At 41.3% G+C, this 20,902-nt stretch overlaps 3 protein-coding genes across 4 annotated transcripts; all 3 read right to left on the minus strand.

Annotated features, from left to right (window-relative positions):
* Positions 1-5,578: 5,578 nt before the first annotated feature.
* Positions 5,579-6,220, minus strand: LOC119650030 (ubiquitin-related modifier 1 homolog). Its single transcript, XM_038052510.1, has 5 exons — positions 6,140-6,220; positions 6,008-6,075; positions 5,871-5,952; positions 5,757-5,805; positions 5,579-5,691 (listed from the first exon to the last, which is right to left on the minus strand). The coding sequence occupies exons 1-5, from the start codon at positions 6,175-6,177 to the stop codon at positions 5,623-5,625; spliced, it is 306 nt and encodes a 101-aa protein (XP_037908438.1). The 5' UTR covers positions 6,178-6,220; the 3' UTR covers positions 5,579-5,622.
* On the minus strand, positions 6,162-7,204 carry LOC119650029 (transmembrane protein 70 homolog, mitochondrial). 2 transcript variants are annotated; one of them, XM_038052509.1, is made up of 3 exons: positions 6,639-7,204; positions 6,357-6,571; positions 6,162-6,303 (listed from the first exon to the last, which is right to left on the minus strand). In XM_038052509.1, the coding sequence occupies exons 1-2, from the start codon at positions 7,098-7,100 to the stop codon at positions 6,359-6,361; spliced, it is 675 nt and encodes a 224-aa protein (XP_037908437.1). In that variant the 5' UTR covers positions 7,101-7,204; the 3' UTR covers positions 6,162-6,303; positions 6,357-6,358. The 2 variants fall into 2 exon arrangements, with proteins under 2 accessions (XP_037908437.1, XP_037908436.1); XM_038052508.1 differs by lacking the exon at positions 6,162-6,303 and having other exon boundaries at positions 6,309-6,571.
* Positions 7,205-12,158: 4,954 nt separating this feature from the next.
* LOC119649678 (cylicin-1) lies at positions 12,159-20,887 on the minus strand. The gene is made up of 2 exons (XM_038051938.1): positions 20,763-20,887; positions 12,159-13,773 (listed from the first exon to the last, which is right to left on the minus strand). The coding sequence occupies exon 2, from the start codon at positions 13,761-13,763 to the stop codon at positions 12,237-12,239; it is 1,527 nt and encodes a 508-aa protein (XP_037907866.1). The 5' UTR covers positions 13,764-13,773; positions 20,763-20,887; the 3' UTR covers positions 12,159-12,236.
* Positions 20,888-20,902: the final 15 nt, after the last annotated feature.

The raw sequence follows: 20,902 nt of genomic DNA on the forward strand, positions 1-20,902 counted from the left end.
TAGGGATATCGAATTGGTGGACCTCGGCGCAAAACCGGGATGTCTGGAGTTCCTTATTAAGACAGGCCTAGACCGGATACCGGTTGTTACGCCGTTGATGATGATGATGATGGTTCTTGGGCAGGTGAAACTACTACAGTGCGCGCAATTTCTATATACGCACCCCATATATTGCTCGTTGTGTCTATATAGAAACCTTGAGAAATATTAAGTTTATATGATAGTAAATGTATCTTTATTTAAGTTTAGAACAATGGAAAAAATAAGCAAATTACATCTTAATTTTTTTTAAATTTACAAAAATTATATTTTTATTGCGCAATTCTAAATACGCACTTGCACTTTTAAGCTTATTAAAATAAATAAACGCATATTGACTAGTTACTAATATTTTGTTTTGCATCCCATTAGACCTTATGATTTCGAAAATTCGATTTGGCGTTGAGACTATTAAATTTTTAAAGTATTTTCTTCGATTTTGTCTCAGCATTCTAAAATTGTTTTCTTTAACTCAAGTACAGAGCTAAATTGGCGTTCATTCGCATGCATTGCAAGTATCCACCATATATTCTCTATGGGGTTAAGATCAGAATTTCGATGTGGCCACTACAAAATTTTTATTTGTTTGTCATTTAAAAATGATTTCGTATATGCAGAAGCGTGTACCGCGGCGTTGTCATGTGGCAAATTCCAGTCAATGTTATGATTCTCATCTAAATGCGGCATCAAAATGGCTTCCAGAAGCTCAGTATAAATTACTGAGTTCAGTTTGGTTGGTACGATTCCCTGTCGAAGGTTACCGGGAAAAGAAAATGCCCCCCAAACCATAACACTGGCGCCTCCAAAGTTGCGACTCATTCAAGGAGCTTCATTTTTTTTAGATCGTGCCAAAATTCCCTAAATCCAGCTGGGCCATAAAGGTTGAATTTCTTCTCATTCGAAAAAAATACTGCCTTCCATTCTTCTTCCTATTTCATCCACGATCTAACACATTTGAGACAAGCCTTATTATTTGCCGGTGTTGAATGAGGTGCTTTAGTAAGCTTTTAATATTTAATGCTGTTATGGAAAATTTGTCGCACCCGTCTCTTTTTAATAGGAAGAAGTAATTTCGACATGATCTGGAACGAATCTTTCTAGTAGCCTCCTCCTTAATCAGGGCGATTTCTCTTTTCCCGACTTTTTTACAGCCACGCGGATGCTTTTTTGTACCGTATTTTACCTTTAATCTAAACAAGTTCTGCACAACTCCGTCGGATCTACCGTTTTCCCTCAACATCGCTCTCATTGCGCAGCCCGAATCTTCCATTCTGGGAAGTTGGCCTTTTTTTCTTCGGTTAACATTTTACCACGATTCATCGCTATAATCTAAGCTAAAAAAGTGAAAGTTGCGGACTGTTTTACGCAGAACACTACAAAATTTCAGGTCACACCTTTTATTTCCAAAAAAACTTTTTGAAAGTAAAAGATAACACTGAGTACGCGCCCGCGCACAAGTAAGACCTACATGCGACTTGCATCTAATTTCGACATCATAAAAAGTGGTGCGTCAGAATTGGAAGGCTCTCACTAGATCAAGAGAAACCATATCATCACTCACTCCGTGGTGATTGGTGGCTCCTCACGGTATTAATAGTTACGGACATAAAAATATATTTACCTACGAATTATATTCATATGAAATTTTTCATATCATTCACATTATCACTATACCCAAGTATCGAACCATTTAGTGATGATTCAAACCATATCGAAGCCATCTAAAAATAGTACAGCTTCGACTTATATCATTTCGGATTATGACATAGCCATAATTATATAGACGCGCCGTTGAATTTTGTCAATGGAATATTTACATTTTAATACAACAACAGCTGAAGGAGCAAAGCACGGCCGTAGAGAACAATTGCATGCTGCTAAGATAGCAGAGTGAAGTTTAAACAAAATTCGATGGGCGATATTATTATGATTTCGAAGAGTTAAAAGGCCTTTAAACTTCAAACGTGTTTTTCTCAAAATCATATTATTGAAATCGGCGCGCAGTAGAACTCGAAGCGTTTTCATTAACCATCGACTTGAAAATTTATTTGTCACTCCTTCATTTCATTATCTAGTGAAGTACACACAACAATTTATATAGTGCATTTTTTAAATAAACATTTTTTTTGAGAATTGCTGGACCGGACCAAATGAGGAGCAACTTACTCCCTCTTTTTTTGGTCCACGGACGCCTCGTTTGGGGCTTAGCACCCAAACTTTCTAAAAATTAGGCGATGACGGCTTTACGGTTTCTTACCAGGGCATCACAAGTCGCAGCCTACTGAAGTTTCTTCTTGGCCCAAAAGGAAATATTCGGACCGACATCGCCCGACTAAATTCAGTTTTTTTTAATCATATTTAAATTTTGATGATCATTCCAATGCGAGTTAACATTTTTTAAACCAAACTTTAACTTTAATCTTAATTTATAACATATGACTACGTTAGAATGTTGTCATGTATCATGCAACAAATTCCACTGAATATTCATCCAGCCGAAGGTTCGAACCCCGCTCAGTGCAAAAACGATATTTTGACGAATTTTCAAAAAAATACATTCTATCGCAGCCCAGGTAAAGACGCGATTGAAGTCTCTGTGTTCGGACGTTGTTTCTACCAAAACTGTGTAAACATTGTCCTTATGCATTAACTTCACTGCATTGTCTCTATCTGTCTTTTACATTGGGACCTGCAAATCATTTTTGTAGCAAAGAGACAGGTATTTGCGAAATATATAGACGAGCCAAATTCAACCCATTAACCACATTTCTAAGGCCCTCCTAAATAGTAAATCTAACCCTAAAATCTAAAATTCCTCCCCTCTAGGACACTCTTGGCTAGGTAAGAGTACATAGGGGGTAAGCATAGGCTATTGTAATGTGCTAATTGTAAAAAGTAGTTAAGTTGTTATTTTATATTAGTTTAAGTTAGATTAAGTTTAATTAAGTAAGTATTATATATTAAACCTTCTCCCAGCACAGCTTGTCAAGATTGATGTATACCTTAAGTATATACCAAGTAGTTGCGCAAATCATTAAGCTCATCTCGTAATTCACACAGCAGTTTGCTGTGAGAAAAGTGTTGTCTTTTTAGAAGCCATTTCCTCGAGCACTTTGAGCGCCGAGTATTTTTCGAACATCCCATTTCCTTCTTCCTCTTCGCAAGACAACATGCAAAAATTGACCAGAGGAGTTTTTCTTCCATCATCGATGCCACCAAAACTGCCAAAAATTCGATACAGACCTGCACCATCTGGACGCTCGCTCATTTGCAATGTCGGGAGACCGGACGTTCCAGGTATAAAAGGTTTTGTGTTTCCCTATGTGAGGGGCGATGAGTGCATGACAGTTCCGCACGTATGTAGATAAAAATTCCATTGTCTTCTATTTTTTAGAAAGCCATTTAAATAAATTATTTGATAGAAAGCACTACATTGATAATAGTGAACCTCATACGATTCACACTCGAAGTTTATTATATTAATAAGTTTATATCAGTAGATATCGGAATGGAACATATTTTGAGGCCTAGATTTCATCTAAGCGCATCACCCAGATTTTTTTTTTTATTTTTAGGTTGGGTAGTTTCTGAAAAAAATGAGTCCTATATCACTTTTAAGTGTCTACATTTCGACTCCTTACTCGAGTACATTTCGACTCCTTACTCGAGTTCTTTACATTTTACATCAAAACTATCAGTTTCGGAAAGTGCTAACCGAGACCTTTCATTTGATGCCCTACACGGCTATATCCGGTAAAAAAATTGTAAATCCCCCTTTTGCATATATGGAAAGCCCACCCCCCTAAAAACCCTACATAAATTTATGTCACTCACGGTATCCGTGAGATTTCACAGTTACCATCTGTCCACCAAATTCGTTCGGATCGATTTAGTCGTTTTGGAAAAAAAGTGCATGTGCCAGGCAGACAGACAGTGAATCGATTTTAGTAAGTTTTATTTTACATAAAAATTAATCAAATAATAAATGCGCGTTCCGAATTTATCTTTTTCAACGGATATGTTAATTGGGCAGGTGGAACTACTGTTTCATATACACTATGCAAAATTCGTATTGGTACACTACACATTTTATCAATTTTTCGGATAATATTCGAAATTAGTATGTTAGCTCCGACCACTATTGCATTAACAGGAATGGGAATATTTTGCTTAAGTCAAAACAAAAATATGCTTTTAGTACAATACTTGTTATGCCACCCTGTAAAATTTCAATTGTTAACTTCAAGTAAAGTGTGATAAGCAATTTCGAGCAAAGCATAGTTAAAAAATGGCTTTTTTTTTAAAAAAAGAATTATAATGGGTAGGAAATCTGGTGAACTGCTTAACAGGGAGCGAAAACTAGTGGTGCAATTGCACAAGGACGGCAAATCCTTAAGGAAAATAGGAAACATTTTCCATAGAAGTCATTCTACCATCCAAAGTCTCGTTGTGATTTACAAAAAGACCGACAGAATCCAAAACAATAAGAAACCGAAGTAGACTCCCATAGAAAATGTGTTTTTTTTAATCCAATTAAGTGTACGAACACGGATTTTGTTTGGATCAGAATATGAAATGTTTTTTTTTTATGTTTGAAATATTTTTAATGTTTGTATATTACTATTTTCAATAAACAATGTTATTCCTTACAATAATTCATCAAAGAGACGCAATAAAGTCTTGAAAAAAAATCAAAATTTGAAACGGAAAATTCCAAAATTGACTTGAAAAAGTAAAATTTGTATGGAAATTTCTGAAATTAATTTGTAAAAATTTGGAACATATACCGTTTCAAAGGTCTAATTCTCCCCAATACAAATGATGACGAATTAACCTCCTTTTCGCGAAATTCTCAATATTAACGAAGATACGGGCGTTCAAAATTTTTCCAAAGATTCCTCCACTTTCCGGACATTTTCCAGCAACCTAGACCCCTCAACCTATTTCTCTTGCAGGTCTAATTCTCCCCAATGCAAGTGTGCTTTGTAAACAGAAAACAAAATTCTGAGCTTGGAAATTAAAACCATTTATTCAAATTTCAGAGCACACATAAATAAATTGCTTTGCCAAGCTTTTCTAATTTTTGGAGTTCTAATTTTCGAACGATTACTGCAACATATTTTTTCTTCTTCGGTAGCACTGCATACAGTCGATTTATTACCATCTTCCACGTTTTATCATTATAAGCAAAAAAGACTCATCAAAAAGGTAAAACCGAATTCAGAATTACGTCCCTTGCAAAGCAAGGCCCTCAGGAAGTCAGGAAGAAATTTGTCATCAACAACGGCATGAAACCCAATTATCCCACCAAGGCTATATCTACAAGTTCATTGAAAATATGTACCTACGAATTATATTCATGTCAAATTTTCCATAGAACAAACTCAACTCAAAATATTATAATTTGACATTTAAAAATATCACCCATAATGAAAAATTGGTCCCCATCTCTTCGGCACATTACTCTTGCCTAAGAAAACTATGACTAACCTCCTATTTTCACTTCAAAGATTACCCCAAACTGAACAATAACCATAAATTGCACTTAAATTCCGTTTATTTATTAATCACCAATCAAAAAAGTTATCCACCATGCAAAGTTGAAATAAAAAGAACGTTGTCATTCGGCTGCAGCTCATATTCCAATTCACCCTAAAAAAAAACAGAGAAACTGTTCAGGAAACTTGTTTAAGGACTTTCTCTATTAATTCATTTACCAATAATTCCCAGTCGGCATCATTCACTAAAACTAAAATTCCCGGTCGCCTGGAAAAATTGAACTTGAAAAACTCTCTTCCTCTCAAGCAAGATATTTGCGAATTTTTACTTACACTGAGTCATTCTGGAGGAACAGTTCTGGCCGTTCTCTTAGCAGATTGTCTCGTATCCACCCCAATAGCTCCTTTATTTTCCCTGGAAAGAAATAAGAAGTTAATGCAAGAAATGAAGGGGAGTCAGGGCAACTTACAAGTTTTGCTTCCGTCCAGCGTAACTTGCCGCTTTTTCACGTTATCGAACAGGAGCTCAGCGCCGCCACTACGAAAAAAAGAGCAGAACAGACTAAGTCTTAGTTAATTAAATCAAATCAAAGCAAACTCACCCGAATTCTAAAACTAAAGGTAAATCCGTGCCGCCCATACTGAAACAAACGAATCCAAAGCTACCTCATAACCTGCAATGAGTGTCCACGGCATGAACCAAAATAGAGTGAAGTTTGCTGTCGTGCTGGAAACATACCCAGGCGGGATGTCGCTTTGAATGAAACTGAATGAGGTTTTTATATTGCTTTTATTGAACTACTTTGGCCTATAATCTACCGCTAATTATTAGTCCCGCCTTTGCGATTACTTTCGATTGGTTCAGATTTGTTGAGTCTGAAATCGATTGGCTTGTCGTAGCCCATGATTTTCACATAGTGTTCAGTGTCGGAGAACATTGTGGGCTCGACGAAGAGCGGCACTTTGCCTACTACAAATGAGGTAAACATTCCTGGCACGTCTGGCACTTTCACATCTGACGCCTTGAATTTTGTCTGTGAACAAGCAAAAAAACGATAAAAAATGTCCCAGGACGACAAAATATATTCCACAAAATCCTACCTCAATCTTTGTCAAGAAGATTGATATCGTTGTGGCTGTATATTCCTCTGTGCTCGGATTGTAATGTATATGCGTGACATACTTTTTCGTTATAAAATGCAGCAGGACCGGCGTTACAAAGGTGAAAAACCCAACAAATCCGCACATCAAAACTATGATCGGGGTCCCACCGAGTTTGCCGGCTTGTTCGTAGATGACAGGTTGCGCTGCTAATCCTGTGAGGCTCGTTGTGAGGGAAAAGACTTTCACTGCCTTCATTCGAGATGTTAAGGAGCCATGGTAGATTAATTCTGGTTTATCTGGACTGGATTTTCCAGGTTCTGTTGCCAAAGTTCTAAGCGCAAATCCAATTCGACGGGACACATAACCTTGCTTCAGGTTAGATTTTAATGGAATTGAAGCAATCGAGTGATGATTTCGGGCGAGACAGGTTGTTATCGAAAAAATACGCGACGAAAACATAGTTTCAGGACTATATCACCGAATATATATCACGAAAACGGGGAATAAGGCAATCCTTGCAGGCGATTTGCAATCAACTACGATTGAAATGACAACTGATTTCAGATGCCCTCAAACTGTAAATGAAAACTTTCCTTGAAAGTGGTGGTCCAAAATCCAAGATGCAATCCAAAAATATTTAATGTAGATGCAGATCTACTTGCCTTTTGCATGATTTATAACGGCTATGCCCGGAGAGCTAATTTATTTGATATTATTTTTTGTTAGCGAATGAATGAATGAATTCTAACAAACAGTAAATGTTCTTATAGCCACGCAACAGAAGGAGGGCATTTTTCCTTGTCGCTGGAAGGTGACCAGACTCACGCTGATCAGCAAGGGAAAAGGACACCCAGAGCTCCAGTCTGCATATCGACCGCTAAGTACATATGCTTGAAACAGCCGGGAAAGTGCTCGAGATGCTCATCAGGAGTAGACTCGTTGAAGCGATCAGCGATCAGAAATGCCTTCAATTCCGTAAGATGGACAGATATGCTCGGCACATTAGAAAACTCATTCCACGCTATTTCTTGCGGATATTGAGGGATTATCTGAAAGACCGCTCCCTGCTCTATGAGACCCTAGAAGAACAGAGAAAAATGCAAATCACGTCAAGAGTAGCACAGGGATCCGTCCTAGGGCCGGACCTTTCGAACGCTTCCTACGATAGCCTGCTGAGACTCGGTAAGCCTGAAGAGTCGCGTGTGGTCAGTTATGCAGACGACGTTGCGGCACTGGTTGCCGGACGCACTGTTGAACAGGCGCAAAGCAGACTTGGCATATTGACGCCACGGGTAAGCGGGATGGAGACTGCTCATGGTTTAAGCCTTGTGTTGAAAAAGCCCGAAATAGTGTATCAAACGGTGCCAGACTAGTTCTCTCATGACAGAGAGGTGTTTCGTTGGTAGTCCGACAGCTCGATTCGGAAAGCTCATTTATTAATTATGATCATCAACAGCGCAACAACCAGTATCCGATGTAGGCCTGCCTTAATAAGGAACTCCAGACAAACGACCGATTTTGCGCCGAGGTCCACCAATTCGATATCCCTAAAAGCTGTCTGGCGTCCTGACCTACACCATCACTCCATCTCAGGCAGGGTCTGCCTTGTCTTCTTTCTGTACCATAGACATTGCCTTATACATTTTCCGGGCTGGATCATCCTCATCCATACGGAGTAGGTGCCGCAAATTTTTGAGCAGGATTTTATCCACAACCAGACGATCATGGTATCACTCATAGATTTCATCGTTATTAAGGCTACGGAATCGTCCATCCTCATGTAGGTGGCCCAAAAATTCTTCGGACTATTCTTCTCTCGAAAGCAGTCTAGAGTTCCCAATTTTTCTTGTTGTTGTTCAGTAGTTCATCAAAGTACTCAACACATCGCTTCAATATGCCCATTGTGTCGGAAATCAGATTTCCCTCTTTGTCGAGGGTTGTAAGGCTCCGCGCGTGTGCGCGTCCATTGAGATTGCACCATTACTCGGTATGCGGCATCCTTCCGTTCCGGTACTAACTTACATTCATCGTCAAACCAGTCGTTCCGCTTCTTTTTGCAGCCGGGGTCAAGTATGTGTGTAGCCGTATTTATCATAACGCCCTTCAGGTGATTGTAAAAATCATTTGTCGATGCTTCATCTTCAGGAACTATTATATGTTGACTGCGGTTATTGCGGCATCCATTTCCTCTTATAGATGTAACGGAGGGCTGTGCTGTGGATGGCTTCAGTGTTAACTATCACTTGATTGTCAGAGAGGATTCTAGGTGGTGTTGTTATTCGAACCCGGAACATCATGCTAACGAGATAGTAATTCGAGTCTATATTGGCCCTCTTTATGTTCTGACGTTATTAAGGCTGAGAGGTGGCGGCGTTCGATCGACACGTGGTCAATTTGGTTGAAAGTGGTCCTGCCTGAAGAAATCCACGTTTGTTTATGAACCGCTTTCTGTGGGAACTACTTCCAACAACCATTTCGTATTATACTGCTAACTGATTAATCCGCAATCCGTTATCATTGGTATCCTTATGTAAGCTATGGTAGTCAACGTATCGCCTAAATACGGGTTCCGTCCCTACTTGGCTGTTAAAATCCCCAAGTATGATTTTGATATCATACCCGGGAAAGGCTTCTAGGGTTCGTTCTATTGCCTCGTAGAAGGTCTCCTTTTCCGACTCTGCAGTCTTCTCTGTAGTGTGTAAATTAATGGAAATCTTCGACATATTGTTAAATAATTGACTCACAGGGGCCAGCGTAAAAGTGAGCAGGATTCAAACCTTGGGCGGATTAGGTATTCTGCGGTATCTGATATTATTTGTATTAGGTTCATTTATCTCCTTGCCAAGATATGCTTTCTTTGCAATTTGGCAACTGCAGTTCTTTAACTGAATCATGAAAAATGAATAACAGTGACGCAAAATTCGAACGCAGTCATATATTATTAATTAAGATTGAAATTTAAGTTATTGTGATCCTCCTGACTGACTTTCAGCGGGATTTTTGTAGAGCTGTTTGTACAGCAAGGCACGGAACAACATTTTATCGTCCTTCCTGCCATTTCACCGCCCAAATTAACTGAAGTTTTTTGACTTGAATTGTGACGTCACGTAACATGGCGCGGACTTTTCAGCGCGTTTGAATTTGATTGAAGTTTAAAATGCTCATAATTTAAAAAAAATCAGTTTTTTTTTAAAAAGATCAATGATTGGGGATGATCGTTAAGATTCCAAAGAAGGGCACCCGTTTTGGGTTTGACAATTGGAGAGGAGTCTGCGTGCTCCCTGCCGTTGCAAAGATAATAGCTAAAATAATCCTGGAATGTATTAAAGAAAATCTCGAAAGCTCGATCGACAGAGAGTAGGCTGGTTTCCACTCCGGATCCTCCTGTGTTCACCACATCAACAAATTGAGGATCATTTTGGAACAGTGCACGGAGTTTAGATCTTTGCTGCACCTGTTCTTCATCGATTTCGAAAAAGCTTTCGATACCGTGGAGCAGGGAGTGCATCTGAAGCGCTCTATGCAGGAAGGACATTCCGGAGAAACTAATAGCTATTATCAAAGCAACAAAATTCAGCGTGCTGCATCGAGGTTAAATCTAGAAGGAATTTGAGGTCCAATGCGAAACCTGTCTGGGTTGCATTTCGCCAATGATATTAATTTTTTTTTTCGTTTGCTGTGAATAGAGAAGCATGGAGAGTCAAACTGAAGATAAACACAAAAAAACAAGATTCTCGATCTGACATCATACTCTTCCTATCTGGTTTAATGGGCAGAGCGTCGAGGGCATTGATCAATTTGTATATCTAGGAAGCAAGGTTTCTCCCAATGGTGGTAGCGAACTTGAGGTCGGTCGACGCATTAATAGCGCTAGATCCGTCTTCGCTGCCTTGCCTAAACTAAGATTAAGTTGAGACCGTTCTCTGCTAATGTTCTTTCTGTGTTCTAAGGGAGGAGTAGAGAAAGTAGTGCATGGAAAGCAATCATCACTGTTACTCAAGAGCTCCAAATCTTCGACATGCTTTCAGGATACATAGGTCTGATTCTGTTTCGAACGAGCAACTTCTTCGGCAAATAGGCCCAGTTGCTCATAAGGTCGAGTGGCAATGGATCGATAACACATTAAAGAGGGGCGACAATTCCATTGCTGGTTATTTCATGCAGTGCAATCCACTCTCCCAAAATAGCCAACGAGTGGGTCGCCACAGTTGCATTGTCGTAGCGCAGTAGAGGAAATATGCAAGCCTCGCGAAAACACCTAGAAATAGTTGAAGCGAATTTCAATGAACCGTGAATGATGACGCGTGAGCGTGGTTGACGCGCCATGCCCCATTAAGAGGTGAATGGTAACCATATATGTATATAAACTCTTTCGTCGTTTTACTTAATTAAGCTTCTTGGTTTACCCTATGTTGGTGCGTGGGCAATCCTCGCACGATATCCTGCATATGCCGTTCTTTTTCCTCCTGTTTCTTAGAGTCTATCTCTGTGGTTAATAATCCTTTGAGCGTGTGATTCCAGCTTGATCCTACCACATCAATCAATTGGCCATGATGCGTCGCAAGGAGGATAGCTTAGTCTGTTACTTAGGAGGATACCAGGTTTGCTGTATTTCATTGTGCCGAAACAAATGTGGGAAGAGTAAAGATTTAAACATTTTTCATTCACTCTTGATCTAAATTCACGTCATTTTATGGAAATGATGAGTTAAGATGGGCCAACTTTGACCTAAAAAAAAATTAGTCCCATTCGCCTAATGGCGCTAATGCTCTTCGGTAAACTTGATTTTTCTAGAGACGCTAATAAGCTTGTTCAAATAATTCTGCCTGCTTAGCAGTGGTCCTTTTCCGAGCAGTTCTTGTTTTCTTAGATCATGCGGCGCACCAAATTTCGGAAAGTCGAATAAGGTTCTCGTCTCTTTCACTGTCCGGGTTTGTAATAGTTATTACTTTTGCTTTTATAACTAAAATCGAGCGCTTGAGGTGCGATGAATCCAATGCTTTCAACAATTTCAAATTTGACTTTTTTGGAGATATTCACGCATAGTCAAATGGATAAGCTTTCTCCTCAGTGAACATTTACTCGGTTACGAGTGACCAGACTATGCTGTTGAATTGGGATCTCTCGGTGCTTTGTTGGCCGTTAAGGTAGCGCAACCGGACACTAGCAAAATATCAGGATACGTTTGATATTACCACACTTAGCTGTTACCCTTCGAAACAGCTGTACCTTATTTTCTTTTTCTTCAGCCTTTGTCCCGTTCACAAGCGGGGTCGGCTCGTCGTGACCCTTGGCCTTTTGGCTCTATCAACTGCCTGATCTGGATGCAATCTCGAGGCTTTTAGATCCCCATCCACTGTATCAAGCCACCGTTGTTTCGGTCTGCCTCTTGGTCGTTTATCATCGACTTCGATGTTCAGGTAAATCTTTATTTACATTACTTACTTACTAGCTTCTGCTAGTACATCAAAAATGGGACTGGTTAACAATATCGGACTAACGAAAACACAGTAACGATTTAATTAAAAATAATATATTTCATAAACTTAAAAACAAATGTACGCATTCATCCATACATTAAACAATTATTCAATCTTACGCCGAATTAGTTTGTTTTTTAAAGCCACCCTTCTTGAAGGGTTTTTTCTCTTTGTTAATAAATTTATTCTTACTATTATCTTTATTTTTGAACTTGTTGAAAGACTTTCCTGGTCCGCCACCATTTTCCAATTTGTGTGTGTTCTCATTGTGTTTCTTATTGAACTTTTGGTTCTGATGTTTCTTCTTCGGAGATGAATTCTTGTTATCATCCTTCAAAGAAGCGGTGCCTTGGAACTTTTTGAATGATACTGTCTGGTCATCCTGTTGGTCGTCCTTCTGTTTGGAGCCGTCCGATTTATGCTGTTTGTGTTCCTGTTTTATCGGCGAATTTTCATGTTTGTTTTTGTTTTTATTTTTCTTGTTCTGCTTCTGCGGCTGATCTTGCACTACAAATGAATCATCAGCTTCTCGTTTGCCCTTTTCGGCCTTTTTTTGCTTAATTTTCTTCTTAGCTGGAGACGAATCTTCATCGTTTTCTTCCTTGACTTTCTTTAAATCCTTCTTTTTCTTCTTAGCGGGAACGTCTACCGTGTTATCGTCTGATGTTGACTTTTCCTTCTTGAGTTTTCTCTTACCCTTCTTCGAATGGGATTCGTCCTCATTTGCTTGACCATTTTCCGAAGTTCCTGCTTCACCTTCCTCAGCGCTTTGCTTTTTCTTATTCTTTTTCTTTTGATCTGCACCGACAAATGCAACACTCAATTTATTTTCACCAATTTCTAATTTCTTCCGTTTAATAATCGTTGCATCCTTGGGCGTGGGAAGAGTTACAACCGCTGAATTATGTCCTCCTGGTTTCTTAGCATAAACGAATTTAAACTCGACGGCATTTGGGAATAGATCCTTAACTTCATTAACGCTCACACTGGCTGGGATTTTTCCAACAATAATTGTTGATGTGAAGATTCTTCCTTCTGTTTTTGTTGCAGATTTCTTCAGCTTCTTCTGAGCCCGCTTCTGTGCTAGTTTTTTCTGTCGACGTGCAACTAACTTTGCGATGAAATCTTCTGAATCGGTTTTTGGAACGGTCACGCACAATCGCTTTCCATCAACTTCAGTTTTCTTTAGTTGCTTGAAGGCTTTCTTGCAATCTTCCGGAGTGGCGAAATCGACCAGACAAATTCTTGTGCTAGGCTGCCTAGGTCGATGGACTTTAATGATTCGATCACAAAGTTCTTTCACGTTAGACTCAAGCAAGTTGACGTCTTCAGGAACCCTTTTCGGAAACCGAAGACACAAACATTTGCCTTTCTTGGCACTATATTTCTCCTTTATACGTTCTTCTGGTGTTTGGGTGGGAACTGGCGGTTTTTGCTTTTTAGCTTTCTTCGATGCTTCTTTATTTTTCTTATCCTTTACCGATTTCTCTTTTCCTTTCTTTTTGGTTGGTTTTTCTTCCTCGCTGCTTTGGTCGTCTTCAGGAGATTGGTCGTCCCCACTTGACTCCGACTTCTGACTCCCTGACTCCTCTTCTTCATATTGGTCTTGGCTGATATCTGAGTCACTTTCCGACGACGACATTATGATTTATCTGGAAGAAAAAGAGGTTAAGAGTCGCCTTGCAACTTCACAATAGAACCAAGAGAGAAAAAGTGAATAATTAATGCTATTCGCTGATTATCAAGAAAAAGATAGGTGAAAAAAGTCGGGGATAAAGCCTGGCCTTGATAACGAGCAATAATAGGTGTTAGTTGAACGGATTTGCAGACAATCGTTTCGGATCTTGCGTATGAACCGAATATAAAGGAACATCTAATGTATAGCCAGATGGACCATACCTAATAAACGCTGGATTGCCTCTAAGCACAAGACCTCACACACACACATCCAAGGGATCATGCAGTGATCACACACGCGAACCTTGCTGGTGAACTGAAATGTGCGAACGAGAAGAAAAGAAGTCCAAAATCAGGATACCGCCAGGTGTAAACTCACAACCACCTAACATACAAAAAGGCCTCGATGAAAGGATGTTCGCTAAAAATGGAAACAGCAAAGGTTGGCTTTCTTACCAAAAGGAAACCAACAACCTGGAGGTTACTCATCGTGTCGCCCAATATGCCTTTCTCATCGTATGGGAAACAACCTAAAAGAAATAATTGCAGATAGATTGCTAGAAAAAACTGAAAGTTTAAGATCTCAATCTCATATGCAGTTTGTTCTGTAAATGGCACTCCACTGTCAGTGCAACAAATGTGATGATAGACACCGAAGTCACTACCATAGAAGGCAAGAAGCGGCAATCATACTCCTACTTCACCGTGTCTCTGCCATAGTCTCTCAGGGGTCGATACTGGATATGAGACAACAGAGAATGAAGCGTTTTGGAAAATCCAAAACTAACGGAAAGCCGCTGAACTAGGGCTCATGGAAGCTGAAAGAGCCTCGTGTTTATCTCCTGTTAACTCCTTGGCGGAGTATAGAGCATCCACACACTGAAGCTTTGCTTCAGTTCCATTATCATCACACTTAACGCTGCGCAAGTGATAAGCTCACAGCAGCAAGTCAAACACAAACCTCCACAATGACAGGAAGTCGAACTCAGAACAACGAGATCGAGACGCCAGAACTCTAAAACCCCAATCATCGCGAGTTATTGGGCAATAGAGGATGAGAGTTTGGTCTGAACATTTATCACAGCTCCAATGTGTCGCATCCACTCCTGTTCGCAACAACCAACAGCCCACAACTCCTTAGGTTCATCAATCGACCCCGAATCTGTTACAGTCAGTCAGGTCTAGTCACTGTGATGTAGAGAGAAATGAAATCTCGGATGCTGCAAAGTTTATCATGCCGAAAAGCAGGAAGACTTGCCGAAGTGTTATTGTGGTCATTCTGACAGGCCATAGTTTAAGAATTATACAAGATCATACGTGTCTCTGCTGTAATAGCGAAATCCACGAAGCATTTTCTATGTGAACGCCCCACCTATGGACACATCAGACATCCTGCTGCAACGGGTAGTATCAGATCCACTAACGGATATCTTGCGAGGCATAAACGAATCCGGGATATTCAGTCCAGTTCAATGGGCCACCACGGCCTAAGTGCTCAGAGGCTATGCAAGATCCAAACGTAAAAACTATGGAGACAGCCTAGTAGGTAGAATTCAATTATTCATGTTAATCGTAAGCTATCGGGTTATTGAATTTTTGGCGCACCTGAATCGTAGAAATGGTTTCCACCATTAATGCAAACAAGACGGGGAGTTCATTGTGATGTTCTTTAGCCCGGACCGGAGTTCCGTAGTTAAAATTCTGTAGGACACCGGCTTCTAGGTCATGATGTGATTGTTGTCAACAATAGTCTCGCTCCGGAATGACATCTGCTACCATTTGGCTTTCCAGAGTAGAAACGCACAGCGCCACAAGAAGGAGAAGAGTATTCTTCAGATTCCCACCATCTCACTTTACTGATGCCCAGACTTCCGAGCAAATTGAAGAAAAGGAGCATTTGATAGCCCTCAATGCCGTTAGCAAGGAGCGTGTCTATATCCTAGAAATCAATCATAAGCCGATAGCCAAAAGTCGTATGTAACCCTGGCATCAATCTCTATCCGGTGGACGTTTCAATTGCAGAAAAGTTTCGAATTTTGTAAATTGCTGACCTACGGATTTCCATCCTGTTTAGTCGCCTTAAAGCAATTCAACAGAAAATTCTATACAACGAAGACTTTGGAGCGCATGCCTCACAACCATCCGCAACATTGTTAAAATTACCATCAACTAGACCACGTTTGACGCAGCACATGTAACACGATTTCATCCTGCTTTGGCTTCCATGACCTAGAAAAGACATTTGACTCAATACCCCACAAACTTAAAAGACCAAACCATATATACTATATACTACACCCTGCCGCATACATACATTGCCAGCCAGAAGCATACGAGTGCCAAGATGGGCGCCGGCCAAGCTGTTCATTTGAAATAGTGTCCGGCCCGCGTACTCCGATGATACGACGCAGATAGGTATTGACGAAAGCTTGGAACTTTTGGTTAACAGTGGAGTTCACTTTCCATGAGCTACTCCCATATAACAACACAGAAATAACACTAGCCCAGAACAATCTCAATTTAATCTTAGGATTGAAATAACTGCATTTCCAGACTTTAGGCAGGGCAGCGAAAGCGGATCTAGCGCTGTTAATGTTCTGCCCATTAATGCAGATACTGAGGGTGCGATGATCCGTCAAACTGAGAACCTTGGTTTTGTTGGTGTTTACCTTCAGTCCGACTCTACTTTCCTCTGTTTCCACATCCAAAGCCATTTGGCCAAGGTCCATGACCCGGTGAGTGAGAAAGCAAACAGATGTCATCAGCGTAGTCAAGATATTTCAAGAATGATGTCATTGTCCATTGAATTTCTCCACGTCCTCCGGAAAGGACAGCACGAAGAAACGTCACCGATAGCAAGAAGAAATAATATCGGTGGCAGGATACAACTCTGGCGGAATCAGTTTTGGACTTCAAAACCCTCCGAGATTTTTACTCGTTGCAGCACATGACATTTTGCGCCATCATATGTCGCTCTGATAATAACTATTGGCTTCTCCGGAATACCCCTCCCTGTTCACGATATCGAGCGGTTTCTCGAAATCCGTGAAGAGCAAGTACAGCGAAGATTTAAATTTCGCGCACTGTTCCCAAATGATCCGTATGGTGTTGATGTGGTTGATGTAGGAGGATCCCCAACGAAAATCAACCTGCTCTCTGTCGATCAAACTTTCGAGATGCTTTTTGATGCGTTTCAGGACTATTTTAGCTATTATCTTTACGACGGCAGGAAGCATGCGGATAAACCTTTAATTGTCGCACTCAAAGCGGGTGCCCTTTTTTGGAATCTTAACGATCACCCACTTCTTCCACTCTCTGGGAAAGTCTCGGACTCTCATGATTTCCATAAGAATAGAAGCAGCAGATCTGCAGGTGCAGCTATAAATAACTCGGAGGGACCGTCAAGCCCAGCGGTGTCACTCCGTTTGAGTGCATTGATGGTCAAAATGATTTCTCTTCTGCTTGGACGAACAGTCCGTATCACATTTTACCGTGTCTAGCCATTTCATCCACAAGAGGAAGAATCTCCCCGGATGTAATACGATTAAGGACCAGGGTGAAATGTTCTTTCAGTTGTTCATCATCGTGGATGAGCTCCGCTAACGTCCCTTACAGGACCATCGAAAGAATTGCGACCATATGCAAGCTCTTTCGTGATGCGGTATATAGTTCTGAAATCATTACGATCTGCGGGATTTTCCGCTTACCTTACTTACCAGCGCAATACCAAATTCTCTCTTGCCACGGCGTAAACTACGCTAAACTTCTCGGGAATTCGCTCGGTATCAAAGTTCGAGCGGGTCACGCCCGCCTTCGCAGCGATCAGTAGACCCTCAACCCCTTCCGTTCATCAATCCGCTTCCGAAACTCCGCAGGCCGCCAGATCTTATGACGCCCATTCAGAACGTGGCTGCCAACCTGTGCAGTGGCCCAATGCTCATCGATATTTTCAGGCATGTTACTCAGTAGATCTGCCGTTTGATCAGCAAGATCGCACTGTCCAGCGACAGCGGGGTCGTACAAGCGATCGATGTTGAACTTAGGGGGTCGCAGCTCCCCAACCCTGCGAGAAGTGGCGGACGCAACACGCAAGCAAACGTAAGCGGCCGATGTCAGCGCCTCTCTTGTTACGCACATCTAGAAGGCAACTTCTAAACCTGCTGCTGATGTCGAAATGGTCGATTTGATTACTTTTACGGCATCGGTCAGTTCAAACCCAACTAATCTTACGGCAGGCTGTGTGCTAGAACAGTGTGCCACTAATCACGAGGCGTTGGAAGTTGCAGAAAGCAGCATTACCGTTACGATCGGCAAGACCATGCTTCCCCATCACATTTCCGAACAAAGTGTTGGCAGATCCCACCTTGACATTCAGATCACCCATGACGATCACAATGTCACCTTTAGGAAGCTTTCCCTGAACCGTGTTTAATTACTTAAAGAAGACATCCGTCTCCACTATATCGGAAGTCTCTGCTGGTGTGCCGCATTGTTCAATTGTGATGCTTCTCTGTCAGTCTGTCAGAAAACGGCTTCCAATTCAACCGTCAAAAGCAACCCGACACCAGATTCGCGTCTGCTACCTCTTGGCTCCAGAGTACAAAAGCACACTTTGCTGCAAGAGGGAGGGGAGTACTCTCCCGAGTCCCACCATCTTATTCTGCTTAGTCCTAAAATATCCAGTTTATATCGCTGGAATTCCCGCTCAAACTGGAGAAAGTGAGCATTCTGAGGAACTTCGCTACCGTTTTCAAGAAGCCTGCGCACATTCCAGAAGCAAATCATAGTCCGTTTTCGATAGCCAAAGGTCGTTAACAAAAAAAATAATGAAATTTGTAAAATAAATTCAGTATTTAGTCAGTACGAGAAAACAGTCGGGATAGGACGGAGAGTTGTCTTGCAATTTATTGTTTCAATTGTATTTAACTCAAAATATAGTTCATTAGTCAATTTCTTTTGACTCTTCGAGTTCATACGGATGACTTTCGGGTTATGCAATACGGCGCAAACCTTTCAAAGGTTCATCCATTCGGTCCTCCGAAACCTCGATTTCTGTTTCGTATATTTGGATGATGTTTTGGTCGCTTCTTCCTCAGAGTCTGAGCACTTAGCCCATCTCGAGTGCATTTTTCAACGTCTCCTTGAGGCCGGTTTAGTCCTAAACGTTGAGAATTGCAAATTCCTTCAAAAACAGGTGAGATTCCTCGGCCACTCCATTTCCCATGAAGGAATACAGCCCGACCCAGACAAGGTGCAAGCAATTACAAGCTTCCCGCGTCCGAAAACAGTGAGGGAGTTGAGGAGGTTCTTGGGCATGCTAAACTTCTACCGTCGTTTCCTGCCCAAGGCCGCCCATCACCAGTCCGTTTTGAACGCGTACTTGTCTGGCCCCAAAACAAAGGACACACGAGAGATTGTTTGGTCTGAAGAGGCTGTCCGCGCGTTCGATAAATCCCGACCGCAACTGGCTGATGCTTCACCATTGGCATTTCCTCGACAAGATGCACCCTTAGTCGTTTTTGTTGATGCCTCTGACATCGCAGTAGGTGCTGCTCTTCACCAAAAGGTGAATCAGGTCTGGCAGCCGTTGAGCTTCTTCTCCAGGCAGTTAAACCCCGCTCAACGGAACTACAGCACTTACGATCGAGAACTGCTCGCCGCGTATTTGAGCATTAAGTACTTCCGCTTCTCCCTTGAAGGCAGGCCGTTCACAACGTTCACGGACCATAAGCCTCTCACATATGCTTTGAAACAAAAGCCCGACAAAGCGTCCCCTTGTCAGCTTCGACATTTGAGCTTTATAATCCAGTTCACGTCTGACATTCAGCACGTGTCCAGCAAGGACAACACAGTTGCTGACGCTTTGTCACGTATCTCCGAGGTTAACATCCCCACCTCACTCGATTTCTCGGCTATCGCCAAGGCGCAGGAGGATGACGCAGTACTTTAGAGCCTCAAATCCAACCCCACATACAAATTTCAAGAGTTGCCAATCTTCGACCCCAGCCATACATTCCGGCCACCTTTCGCAAGGAAGTGTTCCACGCGGTTCACGACGTAGCGCATACAGGCATCAAGACGTCAAATTGTTAGTCACCAAGAAATACTTCTGGCGGTTTCTCTACCCAAGGAAATCGAGATTTGATACAAATTGAAAGGCAAGAAGACAAATTTTATTCTTCTCGGAAAACATTTATAGTCAATGGATTCATTTTTCAACAAGATAGTGACCCAAACCACAGCTCATGATCATGTGAAAGAAGAGACACAGATAGAAGGGCTATTGGGAAACACGAAAGGGCCCCTGTGGAGCCCAGATCTACTTTCCATAAAGTTTTTTATAGGAAGAGCTTGGTCGGAAGGTTCGTAATTGATGCGTCCCGCCATATCAGCACATATTGTAGGCTTTGCAAGAGAGCGGGAAGTCGAACACTAAAAAACATTTCGAATGATTTATGGGCTGCGGTCAATGCCCCCCGCGTGGCCTTCCTGTTATTAGCAGAGTTCAACAACATACAAGGCATCCATTTGACTTAAGCAAGGTTTCATCAAAAATATATAAAATAGAAATCACATGAAAATAGTGAACTGGGAGCACACAACGAGTTGAATATTGCCCAAATTGCCCAAATTCCTCTACGACTGGATGGCGGGTAAAGCGCATGCTAACTTCTTGAAATTTCTAAAACGAAATAAGCAACTCCAAGAACGCTTTTCGACTCGTAAGTAAAGGGAAACCACAAAAGGCGGTGAAAAGATAGTAGAAAGACCCAGATAGATCGCAAAATCACTTAAATAGCTTAATTCCAAGGGCTGCGGGGACATGATGTTAACCTTCCAAGGAGAAGTGAGTTTTGTGGAAACCCGCCTCACGAACGCCATCCACCTTCTGCGTATCAGTTTGAAGATTTTCGAAGTTGAAATACAGCACATAAACTAGACAAAATTGCATTTAAAAACTCACCAAATCTCCTTTAAGAAAATCCACCGCAAAAATATCAAAGACAGACAACAACACCTTCCACACGTGGTACTGCTCGGAAATCTGTCAAAACAGCGGCAGGCCGCCGGGTGGGAATCGCATATGAGAAGAGTGTCATTGAT

Source organism: Hermetia illucens, chromosome 2, assembly GCF_905115235.1.
Source record: "Hermetia illucens chromosome 2, iHerIll2.2.curated.20191125, whole genome shotgun sequence".
Taxonomy (NCBI): Eukaryota; Metazoa; Arthropoda; class Insecta; order Diptera; family Stratiomyidae; genus Hermetia; species Hermetia illucens.